The following is an 18,999-nucleotide window of genomic DNA, read 5'->3' as shown; positions in this document are numbered from 1 at the left end:
ATACTAGCTAGCTAAAAATCATCGTAGTCGTCATTACCATTATTTATCATCATAGTCATTACCGCTATCTAATTACCACCAACATCAGCTTAAAGTAGAAACATTCACTTGTAACAGAAGCAAAGATATCATTGAGTTCAATATGGTCATGATATTATAAGCGTTCACAAGCAAATCACTATTTGAGATTAATTAAGTTCAGGACGAGAATACGAACATGAGAGGACAAGTACTAAGAGCATGAACTAGCTAAATCACTCCTACTGCTCCCTCTCAGGTAAAATAGCATAGAACATGTATAGCTCTCCTGATTCATCATACTGGAGCATGCAGATGAATCTGTCTCCTAATCGTGGGTTGCGCTTCTCTTTGCTGCCCCTTAGTACTTCTCTGCGATCGTTAACAATTTTGCTCCAATCTTTCACTATTAAGCATTCATCGCTTTCAGAAATCCTGAATGCACTCATGTGCAATGTAGGATATCTTGGTCGTAAGCTATGTGCTACAACATGGTAAAGTGACATGTAGGTTATTGTCATCTTTAGTCGAAGAAAGCAACGAAAATCCAGAGACTTGACTGGTGTTAATCATGGATAAAGTTTGCAGTTGAATTGACCTATAAAACTTGACTTAAGTGTGACAGCTGGTCGTTTCTGTTCAGAACCCTTACACTTTGCCAGAGAGTGTTTGGTTTGTACACGAAGTGCATAAACTTTTCCATAGTGCTCTCAAATTTTTTACCACGTGCTATAGGGGTCCTATGTAGACACCATGCCAATTTTCATCAATTTAGGAACTCATTTGAATGGTATGTTAAACGAAATTGCGTTTTGACCTTTTTAGTGGCCGATAAAGCAATTAATGGTTCGAAAATAGAGAACCATCTAAAAAGGTGCTCAAATTTGACCATGTGGCCTCCACTGTTCTACGTTAATCATGGAAAATGTTTGAAGTTCAATTGATGTATAAACGTTGACTTCAATGTCGCAGGTGGCGGTTTCCATTTGAAACCCTTACACTTCACCGGAGAGTGTTCGGTATGTACATTAAGTGCATCAAGTTTTTCTGTAGTGCTCTCAAATTTTACCACTCCCTATTGTGGTCCTATGAATACACCATGCCAATTTTCATCCATTTCAAAGCTGCTTTGCACGGTATGTTGAACGAATTTGCATTCTGACCTTTTTAGCGACCTCTAAATTACTTAGTGCTTCGAAAATAGCAAACCAACACAAAAAGTGCTTAAATTTGACCATGAGGCTTCCAGTGATCTGTGTTAATCACGAAAACTGATATATAAAAATGGACTTAAGTGTGGTAGGTGGCGGTCTCCATTCGAAACCCTTACACTTCGCTGGAGTGTGTTCAGTTTGTACACGAAGTGCATAGAGTTTTTGCTGTAATGCACTCAAATTTTTACCATGCACTACAGGGTTCTATGAGGACATCATGCCAATTTTCATCAATTTCAGAGCTCGTTTGAACGCTATGTTTCTACTGGCGGGCAGGAAATAGTGCACACCACTGGTATTTTTGGACAGATTTGCTGCTAGACCAAAAATAACAGTGGTTGGTACGTACTGCCGCCCACCATTGGTTACTCAAGTACCAGTGGTGGGCATATTTTTGTGCCCGTCACTGGTAATGTTTGTCCCACGATAAATCTGGGCATGTTTTACCAGCGGCGTCTGTAAACTGGCGTGCGCCACTGGTAAGACAATAGCAGTGGCAGGCATTGATTTTCACCCAATTTCTTAGATTATCAGTGTCTGGCACTAGACAGGACCCACCGCTAATCCGAGTAGTGCAAGCACAATGGGTCTAGTTCTGGACACTGGAATACAAGTTGGAGAGCTCTAACAAAGTAGAATGTTTCTTTTCAGGGAAACATGGTTAATTATCTTCATGATATAATGTATTGTTTACTTTCTAAATGCACCACACACTCTCTAGCCAAGAGAATGTTGTAGTTCTATCTATGGAATAAATAAAGACCACATTAAAAACATGCACATTTGACATAATTTGTCAATATTGTATAAAGCCTCTGAGATATTAGAGTGTATGGAATAAATAAAGCAGGTGCTGACAAAATGTTCATGTGAAAAATGTATTCACTAACCAGTTTCACCCCTATATAATTGCTGCATATCTACAATTTAATGTAATTATGTAACTGTAAAAATGAAGATGTAAAATTGTAAATACTAATCAGAGATAGTAAAATGGAATAATAAAATATAATAAGGTAAGTTGAGTACAAGTAACTGGTTATATGGGATTGCTCAACATTGAAAAATCAGGCGGTAAGTTGATCACATGCTAATGAAGTTCCATAAGTTCACTGATATTTTTGACTAAATATTCTATGTTGAGCCTATAATAAACTCTGTCCACTAAGATAGGTTCTTGCAAACCCATTATTTGTGTGAATAATTCTTTTCATACATACACATCTCAAAATTCATTTCTTATACATTTATACCAAACATTTTTAACTCTGCATATTTCAATATCAGTATTTTTTTAATTATTATGTAATTAAATAGCATGTAACTTATATTTTATGTAATAATATTGACATAATTTCATTGATGATATTAATATTAAAGTTTAGTAAGAGTAACTCAAATATATATCACAATAAATTCAAAACTATTATAGTGGAATTACAATTTGCTATGAAATGTATTATTTATTTATTAATTTTTATTTTGGACATTAGGTTAAACCAGATTTCTTATAAATCAAAATAAATCATTTCCATCAGCAGAATTTATGCTATTTAAATGTTCTGTAATGTTTGCATATGTTGTTCCAATCTTAATATATTTAACTATCTTGGTAGCGTAGATGCTTCTATTATGCACACGACTAAAGATATTCCCTTTCAAGAACAAGCACGATACTTTAGTGCCTTTTGTATTGAAAGGAGAGGAAGTACCAAGAGGAAATTACAGAGTTGTGAGCAGAGATAGGTGATCGCACACGCGCGAGCGCCCACACACACACGCGCGTGCGCGCGCGCACACACACTCACACACACACACACACGCACGAACATAAACTCGTGTAATCCTATTAATATACCCACTGCTCCTCGCAAGTTGTCACATAACAAATTTATTCTTCAACCAGGCAATAACCACCGATGACATCATATCAATCTTCTAAAAGAAAAAACCAACTATTACGCTCCAACTAGATCTATGAAAGAGTGATGTGCACAAGAGAATCTTAGGCCCATCGTGACATAACATCATTGTTGCTTATGAGTGCTTGCACTTTATGAAAAGAAATAAAGCCCTGAAACATCGCCACTGTGCCCTGAAGCTAGACATGATGAAAGCGTACGACAGGGTAGAATGGACATATCTGGAGGCAGTAACGCTCAAGCTTGGCTTTTCTGAGAGATGGGTTTCAATTGTCATGAATATGGTTAAATCAGTCTCATACTTGAAGATTTCAAACATTCGAGAGGTATTCGGCAGGGAGACCCAATATCACCGTACCTTTTCTTAGTAGCAGCAGAGGGCCTTTCAGGCCTCCTTAAAAGAGACAATTCGTTGCATTTGAGTGGGATTCAAGTGGCTCCTTCAGCGCCACGAGTTAACCATTTGTTATTAGCTGACGATAGCCTGTTGTTTTTCAAGGCAAACGGTTCAGGGGCGATGGAAGTGTCAAACCTGTTGGATTCCTATTGCCAAGCTTCTGGGCAAAGGATCAATACAAACAAGTCCTCAGTTTATTTCCGCAAGGTAACACCAGACAATGTCAGACAAAAAGTAAAGGGGGTTCTCAACATCCATACTGAAACTCTTAATGAGAAATACTCGGGTATGCCCTCTGATATTGGTTCTTCCAGGATGGGTGTGTTTAAGTATCCGAAAGACAGGTTATGGTCTAAGGTGAAAGGTTGGACTGAGAAAACTATCTCTGTAGCAAGCAAAGAAATTCTTATTAAATCAGTAGCACAGGCCGTCCCGGTTTTCTCGATGTCATGCTTTAAATTGCCACGAGGTTTATGTGAAAAGCTGAATACGCTCATTCGCCAGTTCTTCTGGGGTAGCAAAGAGGGTCAAAAAAAACCACACTGGTTTCCTGGAGAGTTATGACTCTACCGAAGAAGTGTGGCAGATTGGGATTTAGGGACATCGAGCTCTTCAATTTAGCCTTATTGGCCCGTCAATCGTGGCGCCTGCTCACAGTGCCTGATTCACTTTGCGCGTGGTTGCTTAAATCTGTCTACTACCCAAACAATGACATTCTGACGGTCGAATTGGGATCACACCCATCTCAGGTATGGAGGTCAATCCTAGAAGGTAGAGACGTGTTCTCGCAAGGCATTATAAGGCGCATTGGGGATGGTTCAAACACCCGTATTTGGGCAGACAATTGGATACCAAGAGACTCGTCGATGAGGCCACTACTTTGCCTGGCTAGCGACCCCCCTGTTTTGGTCAGCGAATTGATTGACCACACTCAAGCAGCTTGGAGAGATGATAAGTTGCACCCGTTTTTTCTTCCGTCTGATATTCAAGTTATAAATAATATACCTCTTTGCATGACATCAGTGATTGACTTCTGGGCATGGGAATTTGAAAATAAAGGTGCATTTTCTGTCAGGTCGGCATACCGAATGTTGGTGAATTTGAGAAATATGAGAGATAACTTGCTCGATCAAAGAGGAGCTTCGTCCAATAGCGCGACAGAAGAGAAGTGCTGGTCATCTTTGTGGAACACCAAAGTTCCAGGCAAAATTAGAACTTTTATTTAGAGGCTGGCAAGACATTCTTTGCCATTAGAGGACGTGCGCCACCATAGAAACATGTGTGACACAGATTCTTGCCAACTATGTGGAGCCGCTGATTCATGGAGGCACTCGTTGATTAATTGATTGCACGGTGTCGAGGTGTGTGTGGGCCTTAGGTGACGAGGAATTAACTGATCAAATTGTTGAGTCTCAAGAACCCAATGCAAAACACTGGCGCTTTAACATGGTGGATGCATTATCACATATGGAGTTTGTGAAGATGGCTGTCACTCTTTGGGCAATATGGATAGCGCGTAGAAAAGCAATACACGAGTCAATATTTCAAAGCCCAATGTCGACTCACCGCTTCATAGAAAGCTTCATTTCCGAGTTGGATGGCGTGAATATGATTGTTAGCACTCCCACTCCGGTTGGACACGCACATGAGATAATGAGGCGAAACTCTTGGAAAGCACCTCCAAGCGGACATGTTAAAATCCATGTAGATGGGGGTCTATCCCATGATGGGCGTGTCGGAGCTGCGGCAGCAGTGTGCAGGAATGAACATGGTCAGTACCTCGGGCCCTCAGCAATTGTTCTACCTGGGGTTATAAATCCTACAATTTTAGAATCCATTGCTTGTCGTGAGGCCTTGGCACTTGCGGCTGATCTATCTTTGGATCACTTGGTGATTGCATGTGACTGCAGGTTGATTGGGGATGACATCAAAAAAGGGATAGGAGGCCCCAATATCACAGTCGTCAAGGAGATAAATAATAGAAGAGGGTATTTTGCTAGTTGTGATTTTGTGTTTGAAGGATGTGCTTCGAATCTATAGGCACACAATCTTGTTAAATTTTCTGTCTCACTTCCGCAGGGTCACCATTTGTGGCTTCTATCCTCTCATGACCCCTTTGTATCCCTATGAACATAGTTTCTAATTAATGAAGTGTGGAATTCCTCAAAAAAACAATAGCGAAGACTGGCTACTCATAGTAAGGCGATGCAACTTTTAGGGGAGTGCGCTCCCATGTCCCAAAACGCCACTCTCCACATTTCTCTTCCTCTTCCCTTCTCACTTTCATTCTCTTCTTCCTCCCCTCTCCCTTCTTCCCCTCCACCCCCTCTCTATCCTTCTACTTCTTTCCTCCCTTCTAGAAATCTCACTAGCAAGATTTCCCTTTCTTTTTCACCCGCAAAAAAAAAGATTTCCCTCTCTTTCTATTATTTCTCCCAGGCCCCTCTCCCCTATAGCCTTCTTTCTCTTTTCTTCTCTCACCATTGGGTGCCCCTATGTGTCTCGGAATGGAGCAACCGGGGTTATGATTGCGTGCCTTTACTCTCTCTCTTGTTCGTCTGGTTTGCGGAGGGGATGACAAGGTGTATTTGTTAGACTTAAGTGTAGTATGATGCTTAGTTGCTTGTAGCTTCAGCACATATCCATTCCAAGCCTGCACAATTCTTCAGAAACAAAAATTTGATTGACCCAGAACTCTGCACAACAAGTTGTAACACTTGTACGTGTCCAAAGAGAGAAGGACTTCGGTAACGTATAAATGGTAGTATTGTCTTTACACGTTTTCGTATAGTATACCCGCCGTCCTTCGTACGGTCGCCTGCCCGCGTATGGCCCGCCCCCGTATGCCCGCCCACATACACCGATCATGGTGTCGGTAGTTGGTTGGAAAAAGAAAATAGAGCCGACACCCCACCGCTGCCGGGGAAACCCTAGCCTCATCAATCGCCGCCGTGACTCCGGCGGCCGAGGAAATCAAGTCGCGCCATGGTCGCCGCCAAAACACGTGGTCCACAGCCGTCACGTCATCGACCCTCACCAACGTGTCAACGCCCTGCTCGCCTTCATCACCGACACCAGCATGGCGGCGTCCGCAGTCACCGACGCATCGTGTCCCCAGTGAAACGTCAAGCGCTCCGGCATCAACATTCCCTCCTCCCACGCGCCCTCGATGACGTGGGAGGCACCAGCGCATCGGCGTCGATCCCAGGCGAGGACCTGCCGACGGCGGACAGTAGGTTTTTTTCCTTTTTTTCATTGCAATTTGTATGAAAAAATTCCCTCCTTACCTAAGTAATTCGGTGCACATCTTAATGATTATTCGTGCACATTTTTTTACATTGAAATTTGTTACACATTTACTTATGCGTGACACATAGCCATGCCACTGTTGATGAATTGACTACATCCGCGATGATGTTGTGGGATGTTGGCATTGATCTGACACCTTGTTTGAAGGTGTATTGATGGAGCAAGAAACCGAATATGCCCGTGATGATTTTGGTAGCAAGAATGGATCGTCTTCATTGAATGCAAAAGAACCTCCCGGAGACAGCTATATGAGTCAGGATGAATCGTATAGTGGTAAATGTAAGTGTCGTGAATGTTGACCAAAAAATATCGAATACAAACCAGTGCATTGACACTCACATGTCTTTCTTAATTTGTACATGTACATGCAAATGATGACAATGAGGATATGATATAGATGAAGAAATGAAAGTGCGAGCTAGGTACGTTTAAAAAAATGTAAGGCAATGATTGACATAAAAATTGCATTACCACTTACATGTTTTACTTTAAATGTGCACAGATAAATGCCGATGGTGACAATGAGCGGAATACTTTAGATGATAACAGTGATGAGAGCGAGGTCGACGCATCTTATGATTGTAGCGCGAGCCAAGTAAGTCTTTTAAATTATTTATGGTAACTAACATTACAACAATAGACTGACATACATGATTATATGTCTTATTTTGTAGGGGGGGGGTGTTGGTGGTCCTGGCGAGAACGATGAGCACGTAGACGATGTTAAGTTTGACCTTAACATCGGCTATGACGAATATCAGCAAGACTCGGTCGATAGGCTTTGGCAAGTGATGGCCAGGACGTTTACGTCAGAAGGGGAGGCGTTGGTTCAGCATCAGGAGGGACTTGCTGAAACATGGAAAAGGTCCTGCGGGAGGAGGGGAGGATAAAGATACACCACTCGTTGACATCTTATAAACTATAGAATTATTTATTTGTCAAAACTTGTATATAAATATTCTCCTTAATCTTTACCTAATAATAAAGCAAATTGGGTTTCGGGCGTCCGTCATGGCAATTTTCAGAAAAGTCCCTGTATTTTGATGAAATCAACCCGCGGTCTGGATTTAAGTCACACTCGAACCGTTATTTTACATTTTTTGAAAACCCCCCTGATGTTTTAGGTAATTTATCCGCGGATCATATCTAAGTCAAACAAATGATTTTTTAAATCATCCATATCTTTTAAACCACAACTTCGATTTGAACATGTTATATATGAAATTTGATTAGAAAAATATGTAGAATATGAATATGATATTATTTTTACCTGTTAAGTATTTTAAATATTATTTTGGAATATATTTAAGTCAACAAATTATTTTCTAAATTATCCGTATCTTTTAAACCGTAACTTCGATTTTAACATATTATATATGAAATTTCATTAGAAAAATGTGTGGAATCTAAATATGTTGTTAATTTTACCTTTAAATATTTTTAAAATATTGTTTTGGAAGCAAACTTATAGTTTATAGCGCAAGATCCATTTTTCTTTCATATCGGCGGCGATCCGGATTGCAAATAAACACCCCACTATAACCATATAGGGAAAAGAAACATTGCTAACTACACATGCATACCTCTTAAAAATGTCACAGGGGAAAACAATAGATTTCTCATCGCGGGAGTGAGAGATAGCGAGAGAGAGAGGGAGAGAGAGACGCCTTAGGATTAACCATATTCAAACACGTTTTTTTTGTTTTGTGTGAACACTGAGGCCATACCCGGCGAGGGTGAGAAGCAGGATAAGCGGCAACACAAATATGATGCCTCACAAAAATAAAGAAGATGGACCTATTGTGGTCTTGAGTGATGGTTGTTGGGTTAAGAGCGTGTGTTATGTTTTCTTTCCCGTTGCAACGCACGGGCTCTTTTGCTAGTGATCAATAAAACATGAAAAATATTTGCCATTGTTCAAAAATATAATTCGTTTTTGAAAGAGATTATTTTTTTGAGGGGTCGAAAGAGATTTTCTTGTGCCGTTCATGTTTGGGCCTGCTACTTCTTCTTTCTTACCCAGAGACAAGCCCAACAGGCCCTACCCTGTCGACTCGTACTAGCACCACACCAACCAGACCAACCAGACCCAGGCCCAGGCTGTGACCCTCTTCCCTGCCGCCGTCACCCGTCAGTGACCGTCGCCGCCGCCGCCAATCCCACCCCCTTCACCTCCGCCCCCGCCCCCGACCCTATTTCCTCGTCGCCCCACCACCGGACCCAGCCGGCCGTCCTCGGGTTTGACCACCACGACGGCTTGAAGCTTCAGCCTCAACCGGTGACCATCGCCGGCGCCGACGCCAAGACCTCCTCCGCCACCGCCCACGCCCGCGCGCTCCGCCGAGGACCTCATCAGCAGGCCACCCTCTTCGACCTCGTCATCCTCTGGTAATCAATCATTCTCTTCCAGAAGATAAGATAAAAATCAGAGGATATGCCTGTACCTGAAAATGTACCACTGGTACACGATGGAGCTCATTGTATCAATCAATCTGTACTAGCTCAACACCTCAAGCTTTGCTTGCTAAATTTCTAGGCTGCTTGATTAGTTTTTGTGTGCTCTGCATCTGCATTGCCATGGCGCGGCTCTGCGCCTGTTTGGTTTGGTTTGGTTTGGTTTGGTCACCATATATGCATCAAAGCAAGTATTTATCATATGCTTGGGTGGATGATGGCACAGGCTTTCAGAAACAGAGAACCCCATAAATAAGACTAGCATTCAGCTTAATTATGCACCATGAGCGTGGGTGTGCTCATGTTGCTGCTATATATGCTCTTTCTGCTTTGTGCGCTTTCTCCGATATCATTCTCACCTATGCACTTCCATTCAGCTTATCTGTACCATGCGGTTAATACATATCACTCTCATCTATGGACCTCTATCAAGTTATTTCCAGAAGATCATTGCGAGATTTAAGCTTAGCAACAAAAATTAAAGCTGCAGCCCCTTACTTTCTGATTCTGTTCTCTGATAGACGGTTGCGCTGCTGTTCTTGCTGCAGAATATTCCACCACAGCTGCTTCGATTTCCTCTCCAGCCGTGATGACGTCTCCTAGCTCCCCGGCGATGACCCTATCCCACCCCAGGTGATAATCCCTGGCCCTGATCTTCCTGCCACATGTGCATTCCATCCTACTTATGAACCCTCTTAACATCCCCAGCTCCGGGCGCCATTTCTACCTTGCCGTTGACCGCCTCCAGTTCAAGATGGTGCGTGTCCAACATCCCTGTTACCGTGCATTTTTGGGTTCCTCTCAGCTAATAACTGTGTCCAGTTAAGCAGCCACAGATCATGCGCATTGAATCAGATTTTTATCTTGTGAACCTGTGGTTGATTTTGGTGTGCAGAGGACACTACTGGAGCTCCTAGGTGTTGTCTCTGATCGCCACGGCTCGGTGCCCATTGCCATATGTGTTTCATCCCGGGATGAGCTAGATGCTGTCTGTGCTGCTGTTGCCAACCTCCCCTTTGTGTCCTTATCACCGCTGGTATGCTCAAATTGGTTGGGTGCCAATTTCCATGTTCAGTTCTGTGATATACTTTGTGGTTGCATTATTGACAATTTTGGGATAGCTAAGTGTATGATATACACAATTTGCACCGTTAATTGCTTAATTCTTCAAGAGAAAAACATTGATAATAATGACACCTTCATCTAAGAATTATGATTGTGCGATTGCAGATATTTTTCTGTATCCAATGGTCCCAGGCTTTCTTGCTTTTCTGTTACCCTGCTATAGTAATATGAACACTGTTTCAGGTTCTCTTGATTGTTCATGATCCTTGCTATGAGTACTTTTGCTAATTAATAATATCAATCTGTGGATTTGGGTACACAGTACAGCGATCAAGGTGAAGCTGAGCGTGCATCTGTTCTTGAGAAATCCCGTCGGGCAGCAATACAGCGAAATCAGATTGAAGATACTTCTATTGATGAAAGTCCCAAGCCTGAAAGTGTGGTCTTGAAGCTAAATATCACAGTTGTAACAGATGCTTGCTTGCCTTCGGCGGCGATGGGAGAGGCTCCCCTTATGTCTCGTGTGCTCATAAACTATGAATTGCCTACAAAGAAGGTGAGCAGTCCTAATTTTTCATGATATTTTACCTTCAGGACTTCTGTGGCTCACATACCCTTAGCTGTTTACGGTAAATTTTACCTTTCAGTGCTATCATGCATTCATGCTGTTTCATCGTGCACCATTGGTTCTTATTTGTTGGCCATTTTGTTTTACTTGATGTTTGCATCTCAATTTTTCAGGAAGCTTATTTAAGACGTGTATCAGCATGCTTGGCAGCAGGTAACTAAGAAAATTCAATTGATCCGCCTGTTGGAAGTGCTTATTTAGTTGATGTATTATGATTGTGCAGATGGAATCGTGATTAATATGGTGGTTGGTGGTGAGGTAGCTCTTCTAAGGTCTCTAGAAGAAACCAGTGGATTCGTCATTGCAGAGATGCCAATACATGTAAATAAACACTTCTTAACACTTAAAATCTGTTTTGCTAGTAATACAGTGAGCTCTTGTGGTCTAAACTGAAAATATTTGCAATGCAGGTTTCTGAGATATTATGACATCCTCAAGTCGCTTCAGAAAATTACTGTTACACTTCAGGACTAACTACTCCAGTTTCTATTGGTGCTACTTTGACTTGTGGGATTACTCTTTGCTTCCTTCATATGTGGATTGGTCTTGAAATTAGGTTTCAGAATGATGGGATTGATGTTTATTACTTCTATTTGCTGTGAAATGGACTTCTTTTCTACTTAAAAGTCCTTATCTGAGTATGTACTTCTGTTTCTTTCAACATTTCTATGTTCTTGTCAATTATTAAGGGGATGAAGATTTTTAGACTAGTACGACAATAAAACCTATTCCTAAGCAGTGGGAAATTACTCGCACGAACATCTATATTTCTGTCAGGATCAGCTGCAAAGAGACAGCCCAATTGGTATTGCCATGAAATGCTGCAGTTATGTTAGAATTGGTGCGCCTCAGCTGTAGCTTTGTTATATTATCCTTTGGAAACATACATGCTATTGTCTGTTACACTTGAAAACACTAGATGTTGGGAGGGGTCTACCGGTACAGTTCATCCTTTCCTTCATAATTTATTAATGTATTTCACACATTATTCATCTCATGTTCTATGTTTCAATATATTCCTGTAAAAAGTAAATGAGTGTGCCCATGCATCCATCTTTTATGTCTGCATTCGGTATACTTCATTTTGCATACTCTGGAGGTGTGTGCTGTTGGTTGAAATGTTATAACTGAAAATCGATGATGTTTACTCTGCTTCCACCCTTTCTTTGGTACAAAATGATAAATGAAAGTTGGACACTTCAGATTTTCCCGCTGTAGTGTACTGATGACTGAATGGCAGACTGGAATTCTTTGGTTTTGTTTGATGATGTTGCACAAACGATATGCTACTTAGATCTTTCTTTTTTCGCAAGGAGCCATTCAATACAAATCGACACTTGGTCCACACTTGACCCTCGAATCAACTAAGTCACATACTATCTGCAACAACACCCTTTCCGCCAGACATTCAAGCATGTCAGTCCCAGGAAATGCTTGGCTTGCTTGTCAGTTCCAGGATCCTCTGATTTCATAGGCATCTTCCATAGTTTAGAGAAACAATCAGCAGCAACATGTAGAGAGGATGGCATGGTACTTGTGCGTAGGATCGCCTATCTTGGTCAAACATTTATCAAATTGGCAAAGTCCATAGCTCAAAACCAAGTGTTGTACTATCAGGTCGAAATGGACATTAAAAGTTTATATGCTCTGAAAAAACATGGATGCAAAGGGAAAACGCAAAGTGCCCAAGAACCATATGCATTGGTTTATCCCGTCTACAAGACTGCAATGTGATAAGTTAGCTTAGCCTGATGAAATGAAACACAGGGTAACCTCAGGACGAACAAATTATCACCATGTAAAAGTATACTTCAATTATAGTGTCTGTGACTACAGTTAACAGCAAGAAGATCTAATCAGTTAAGAGAAATTGGATGGACAAATCTTTTCAACAGATTGACATTAGTCATAAATTTATCACTGATTAACTCAGGCGAAACTTTGTCTGAACAAAGCAATTTCACAGGTCCCAGCATGTCATGCAACCGACTTTTGTATGAAGAGCAATCGTGCAGGATTCTATTATGCGAGAGATAACATTCAGGGTTATGATGTGAATGCAATCAAGGATGCATCATGGAAAACGTGTTTGTCAAGTTGCCTTTTCATGGTCCTCGAGTAAATATTTTGCCACGCCATCTTTTTTTTTTGAAAAATAATCTCAAGATTCATCTTTGGAACTAAGGTATGCTCTTTCTCAACATTTCCCAAGACAAAAGAAATGAATGCTGACTTTGGCTTTGGATAAACATCGTAATACAACACAGTTTGATATTTATTACTTACCATAAGAAACAAGATTTGATTTGTCGTTTCCGTACCAAAGACATTATCTGTTGAAGAAGCTGATACCATCTATTGTCTCAACAAGTGTAGAAACAATCAAGTTATATGTCAAATGGTGGTTGTGGGAAACTGTGAACCACACCTGATTGTGTTGTTTGGCCAGCACTGATATCTCTATGGCGACGGTGCGTAGGCGTGATTTTCTATTGTCTTTGCCCCCCTGGAGTTAGGTGGCCGAGGTTGCCAATGCCCGCCGTCATCGTTTTCTGTCTCCATGGCCTCCTCTCGGCAAGTTAACCCTCAACTAGGAACCACTAAACAATCAGAACTAAGCAAGCCATCCTCAAACTCCTGGAAGCTTGGTGACATCACATACACAAAGAACACACACCAGAAATTATCTACATACGAGAACCAACCTGTGATTGGATGGTTAGGGTGGGGGGGGGGCAATTGTACCCCTAGCGCACCAGGGATCAAACTCCAGGTTTGGCACTTTGCTTCTCACAAAGGCAGAATATTTTCTCAGTGGGAGATGCCTGTGGTGACTTCGTCAACGCAATACCCATCGGCTCAACCTTTTAGATATGCTCATAGGGGTATGGTGTGCGTATGTGCACTCATTACAGGATGAGTGTTTTGAGAATTCGACAACGGAAGAGAAGGAAGCCAGGAAGAAATGGCACCATTATCAACCCAAACCTAAGCAGGCTTGGGTTCTCCTGTGCATAGTTTAAGGGTATTTTATGGTTTCTGATAAATTCTCTTCTCCTCAATGTCCGTTCTATATTTGGTTTTCATATCCAACACTATTTATATTTTGCTCTGTTTTTGCCCATACTACAAATGTCCCCCAGTCTTGTTCTCCTCCCATGTCGCCCTGCAACCTCTAGTGTCGTCCCCACAAGCCACATATCCATATCCAACACCATGCTCCCCTATGAATTCCAAGTAGTTTTAGTACTACTTATGATATGATCAAATAGTTTTAATTTGCCAAGTTGAACCTCAAATCGTAACTAATCTCAGAATGCATGTATTGTCGAGATGACATGGTCTAATCTCTAATGAGATGCTATACAAAGCAAAACCACCACATAAATTGTTGCAAAGTTGATGTTTGGAAGTTCCGCAAGAAAGATTGCGAGTTCGTTGCTAAGACCAAGCTAGTCACATCAAGCCTTAAAACATCCAAATCTGGATACATAGCATGGGCATAAACTGTAGTATGAGTACAGAGACCTATTAACTGCCGAAAATGGTGAGTCGTAGTTTCTGCTAGTCCGCTCTCTTAATCACTAGCACTTTATATATAATGGTTATTATTCATTTTGTTTCAAATAAATCTGCTCAAACTTTCATAGCCCCAAACCTATAATGTGATCATCCTCATCCCTCCCTCTCGAGCTAGTCTAGTTCCGGGAAGTGAAACGTTATTTTTTCTACTTCCTCAAATACCGCTTAGCTTCATTTGTGAAGAGCTAGAAGTACTGAGTTGTCATAGTTTTATAATGCATATAGAATATGCTCATATGGCACAGGAGAGATCATAGTGAGTTGCCCCTGCATCATGAGCCACATGATTATCCGAAGATGGTCCACATGGCCTGGTTTTATATGCTTACAGCTATATCAATGCCACTGGTAACTTCTGAGAAGAGGGGATATGAAGCCAACCCACTTGTTGGAATCTCATACAATGTAGATATTTCAAATAATCAGGCATTCATATTTATAGATAGTAAAAGAGACAAAAAAAAGCATATAAGCAAATTATAATATATTTAAGTGGCAAGTTATTTTCAGATGGAGGTATTTTTGTTTATACTCAATTTAGATTGAGAGGTAATTCTCTTTAAAATAATGGCCTAACTAAACTTGAAAATTAACAAACTTTCTATAACAAAATATAGGTCTCGCGTCATAGATATATATTTCTGTTGAGAGATGTTTCAGTTATACTTTGAGACTGAACAATGTGAATATGCATTATGTCATTAAAATACAATTAAAATGTTAACATTATATGATAATCATATTGTATTAATCAAAAACTAGTTTTAAATTTAATGACAATCGTATACAAAGAACTAAAAATGTTTAGTATAAATGGTTAACAAATATTTATTTCGCTCGTATAAGATGTATGGTTGTATGGATAGTTACCGACCCAAATACATGTTTGTTCATACTATAAAGAAAAAGTTGGCTTTTGGTTTATAGCTATCACTGTATTTCTATATTAAAGAAAGTAAAAAAATAGTTTCCATAAATTAAGAACCGAATAAAATTGGTATTAAGAGACAAATAACAGGAACAAGTGCACATAACCCACGATTGACAACTCTCCAACTTGGACAAAGACGTCTCTCGGATCGTGGAGGTTATATATGAGTGTAACTAGAGTTTAAGTAACTGACTTATCCAAATAGTTATGATGTTCAAGTACGCTGTGAAATCGTTCTCGCTGAGATTTTTTTGTCGATTTATGCATTTTTATGGTACCGTGTCTGCTCATTTGACATGCGGTGTTGCAGTTTGCAAATTGGATTAAATGAATTTACATCTAAGTATTTTGTCTAAAATTTTCCCTGTGTCGAACTCGAAATGTATGCACAAGTATGATTATTTTTAATTGTTCTGTATATGATATACAATGAATTGATGAATTGCATTAGTTTCTTGAATCTGTGATTCGTCGAGCCAAATTGTGTGGTAGCAAATACAATGTGCAGATAGATATGAAGTGAAAAATTGTCAGATAACTCACTTGTATCATATAGACTTTTGTGTCATGATAACAAACGTCATTGCCTCTGTTTATCTACCTCTACCATCTCAATCTTTTTTCACCTGTAAAATTGTAGTTTTTGGGTAGAGCCAATCGAATATTAATAAAGCTTACAAAAAATAGTTAGACATTATCCTGTTAACGTTGGTATTCATCGCTGAAGGATTTGATGTGTGCGGTGTTCTACAATATTCTTGCTACCCTCTGCAGCTGCTCTTTCATGTTTTCTACAATATCAGGAGCGTAAAGGTTGTTTGTGACAGGAGAAATTATTAATTCGGTGTTTCATTTACTGACCTGAAGGAAAGAATAGGAGCATATGAAAGGTATGCTATCTATGAATCAATAGATCTTGATTAAAAAGAAAGCATGCCACCTACCTATTTGGTATCACTAACAATATTCTAATTCTTTTCTATAGGATGGGATAGAATAACATAGTAGAGACGCATGTGTTCATATATATGCGTATACACTCACCCCTATGAATGCACACATGCACACCCTATCAATATGAGCACCTCCGAGAGACCGAGTCACCATATTATCTTGAGATTTACGAAATCACCATAGGCGCCTTGTAGTCGACGGGAATGTCTTCTCCCATTGAACGCGCATTGCCAAAAATTCTGAATAAATTCAGAAAAATGTGAGCACCAGGACATGAACCCTGGTGGGCTGGGGATACCATTGTCCTCCTAACTATCCAACCACAGGTTAGTTCGCAATTGGATAGAATATAGTTTCTATTGAGCACAAGTTGAAACCTGTACACAAGTTAAAGGATTAGATAGCTTAGAGCATCTATAACCTGATAAATATAATTCAGCTCCTCAAATGCATGTGGATGTGTCCGGGTGTGTCCGCGGGCAGTGACCGGGTATCCCTCATTTTTCCTTCGCTCATCTAACTACCTTATATTTGATACCTCATATCTATGCAAAGCATGAAAAATAAAATCTACATACTACATAGATAACCTATAAGCTAGGCTACACTACTCATCGTCGGAGATGTCAATGACCTCTGCGCTGGCAGTGCCGGATGGCCCTGCCTTTGGGCGGATGGACGCCGGCCTCACCTCGGGCTCCTCGTTAGACTCTATCTCAGTGAGCTCCGCGCCCCGCTAATGGAGGACGTGGCAGTCTTCCTCCACCTCCGCATCCGACTGGATGGAGTCGAGGATGGCATGCTCCTCTGCAGCCTCCACTGCTTGGGCCACCTCTAACTCAGCTAGCGCCTTAGTCATGACGAATCCCGCAACTGGAGGCACCATATCTGCCTCTTGGTTGTATCCTCCTCATCCTTCGGCTCTGCATCCGCCATGGCCCCATCCTGCTCCTCCTGTTGCTCCTCCTCCTCCTCCAGCTCCTCCTACTCCTCTGGCTGCAGCGAGTATGGAGGTATAGGCCGACTATGAATTAGGGTTCCGCGCCTAGCCCGGATCTACTCAAGCAGCTCCAGCCGCCGTTTGATTCGACGTCGGGGCATGGCTAGCGGCGGATGATGAGTTGATTGGAATGTGGCGGCGGTGGATGGGAGTGGAAGGAAATGGGGCAGGGTATGGTTTGGGTGCCAGTGTCCGGCTTAAATAGTCAGACTAGGGCCCTCAGGCGGCGCGCCGGAGCGACGCCACATGATGCCATCGAGAATCAGAGAAGACACGCCCGCCGGACCGATGGGTTTCTAAGTGTTTTCCGTGGGTCCCAACCAGTGGTCGAGCTATGTGCAAAGCTGAGCGGACCGCTGCCCCCGAGCCTTAAATTAAGATGAGCGTGGACAAGAAGAGCAACGGTGGCCGGCCCTTGCAGTAGCCCATAGAATGTTAGCTTTCTCCATTGTGAAGTCCTTCTCACCGACCGACCGCGAAATGAACCTATTCTTCACCCATCTTTCTTACTCTCTACATAGGCCCTGAGAAATCAAGAATTGACGTGATATCTATTGCATTCTGCCTTCGCTATTTGGTTCAGCAGAGCTGCCTCAGAAGCACGACCTGAAGCTACAAAATGTGAAGATCTCTGAAAAAAATTCCTGGTCTGGTGAGCTGCGTGCATCAAGTTTTTTTGATCGAGACAATTAAGGCGTAATAAGTTATTTTTTTGCCCGCGTATATGGGTGGAAAACTTGGCCAGCTCACTGAACTAAGTAATTGTTGGTTCAGAAGCTTCTGCGTGCTTACCTCTTTGATGAATCACGTCTGCATGCAACTAGCTTAGTCACGTACAGCTAGCCGAGACAGCTTAATTCATCTTGTACAAGAGACACGAGGAGATTGTACCGAGTCATTTATATGCTTCACTAGATATTATTATTATTATTATTATTATTATTATTATTATTATTATTATTATGTAGGTATAGATATAGATAGCTGGGACTCTGTCCTCTGCTCTTTGTGGCAAGTGTTTAGACTTCAGACCGAGGACAAATGAATGGCCAGCTATTTATGAATTCAAAACTGTTACATGCATCTGACTTAGTACATGCTAAGTTCAAAGTAAATACATCATTAGTTCTCAAGCAGCTCAGAGATTTTCTTGGAATTGGACGGCATTCTTAAATTCATCTCTACTGTTTTCAGTTCATACTGTCTACTCTCATTCGAGAGATCTAAAGCAAACTCATTCAAGAATCAGGAATCACATCGCAAACGCTTTTGGTGAGCCGACTCAAACGAGAAAGTATCCGGTGAAACGAGGGAACTGGTTGCACCAGCGATATATGGGCCATTGGATGCAAAAAGCAGGGACCGGATCGCTTAAAAGATGGGCCTCCTAGTACATTTGTAAAATGGTCCTTGTAGTGCAGTTAAATCGAGCGAATTGACCTCCCCCACAATCAATTCGTTCCTCTTCCCTTTCATCTCCTGTACCAGCACAGCTGCCGCCGCCGCCGCCGCAAGGTAGGGTTAA

At 41.3% G+C, this 18,999-nt stretch overlaps 1 protein-coding gene across 3 annotated transcripts in view; it reads left to right on the top strand.

Annotated features, from left to right (window-relative positions):
* Positions 1 to 8,993: 8,993 nt before the first annotated feature.
* The window catches only part of LOC123150338 (eukaryotic initiation factor 4A-I), a 48,225-nt gene continuing 38,219 nt past the window's right edge, over positions 8,994 to 18,999 (top strand). The window contains exons 1-8 of one of the 3 annotated variants that reach the window (XM_044570208.1): positions 9,001 to 9,248; positions 9,863 to 9,947; positions 10,063 to 10,071; positions 10,210 to 10,350; positions 10,702 to 10,935; positions 11,121 to 11,160; positions 11,231 to 11,328; positions 11,418 to 11,626. In XM_044570208.1, the coding sequence (XP_044426143.1) occupies positions 10,069 to 10,071; positions 10,210 to 10,350; positions 10,702 to 10,935; positions 11,121 to 11,160; positions 11,231 to 11,328; positions 11,418 to 11,435 (534 nt within the window). In that variant the 5' untranslated portion in view covers positions 9,001 to 9,248; positions 9,863 to 9,947; positions 10,063 to 10,068 and the 3' untranslated portion in view covers positions 11,436 to 11,626. Of the gene's footprint in view, positions 9,249 to 9,862; positions 9,948 to 10,022; positions 10,072 to 10,209; positions 10,351 to 10,701; positions 10,936 to 11,120; positions 11,161 to 11,230; positions 11,329 to 11,417; positions 11,627 to 18,999 lie in introns of those variants that run through there. The other 2 variants (XM_044570206.1, XM_044570207.1) reach the window with 2 other exon arrangements.

The sequence above is a fragment of the Triticum aestivum genome, chromosome 7A, assembly GCF_018294505.1.
Source record: "Triticum aestivum cultivar Chinese Spring chromosome 7A, IWGSC CS RefSeq v2.1, whole genome shotgun sequence".
Taxonomy (NCBI): Eukaryota; Viridiplantae; Streptophyta; class Magnoliopsida; order Poales; family Poaceae; genus Triticum; species Triticum aestivum.
The sequence above is the reverse complement of the archived record's forward strand: the minus strand, read 5'-3'. Positions and strand labels throughout refer to the sequence as shown.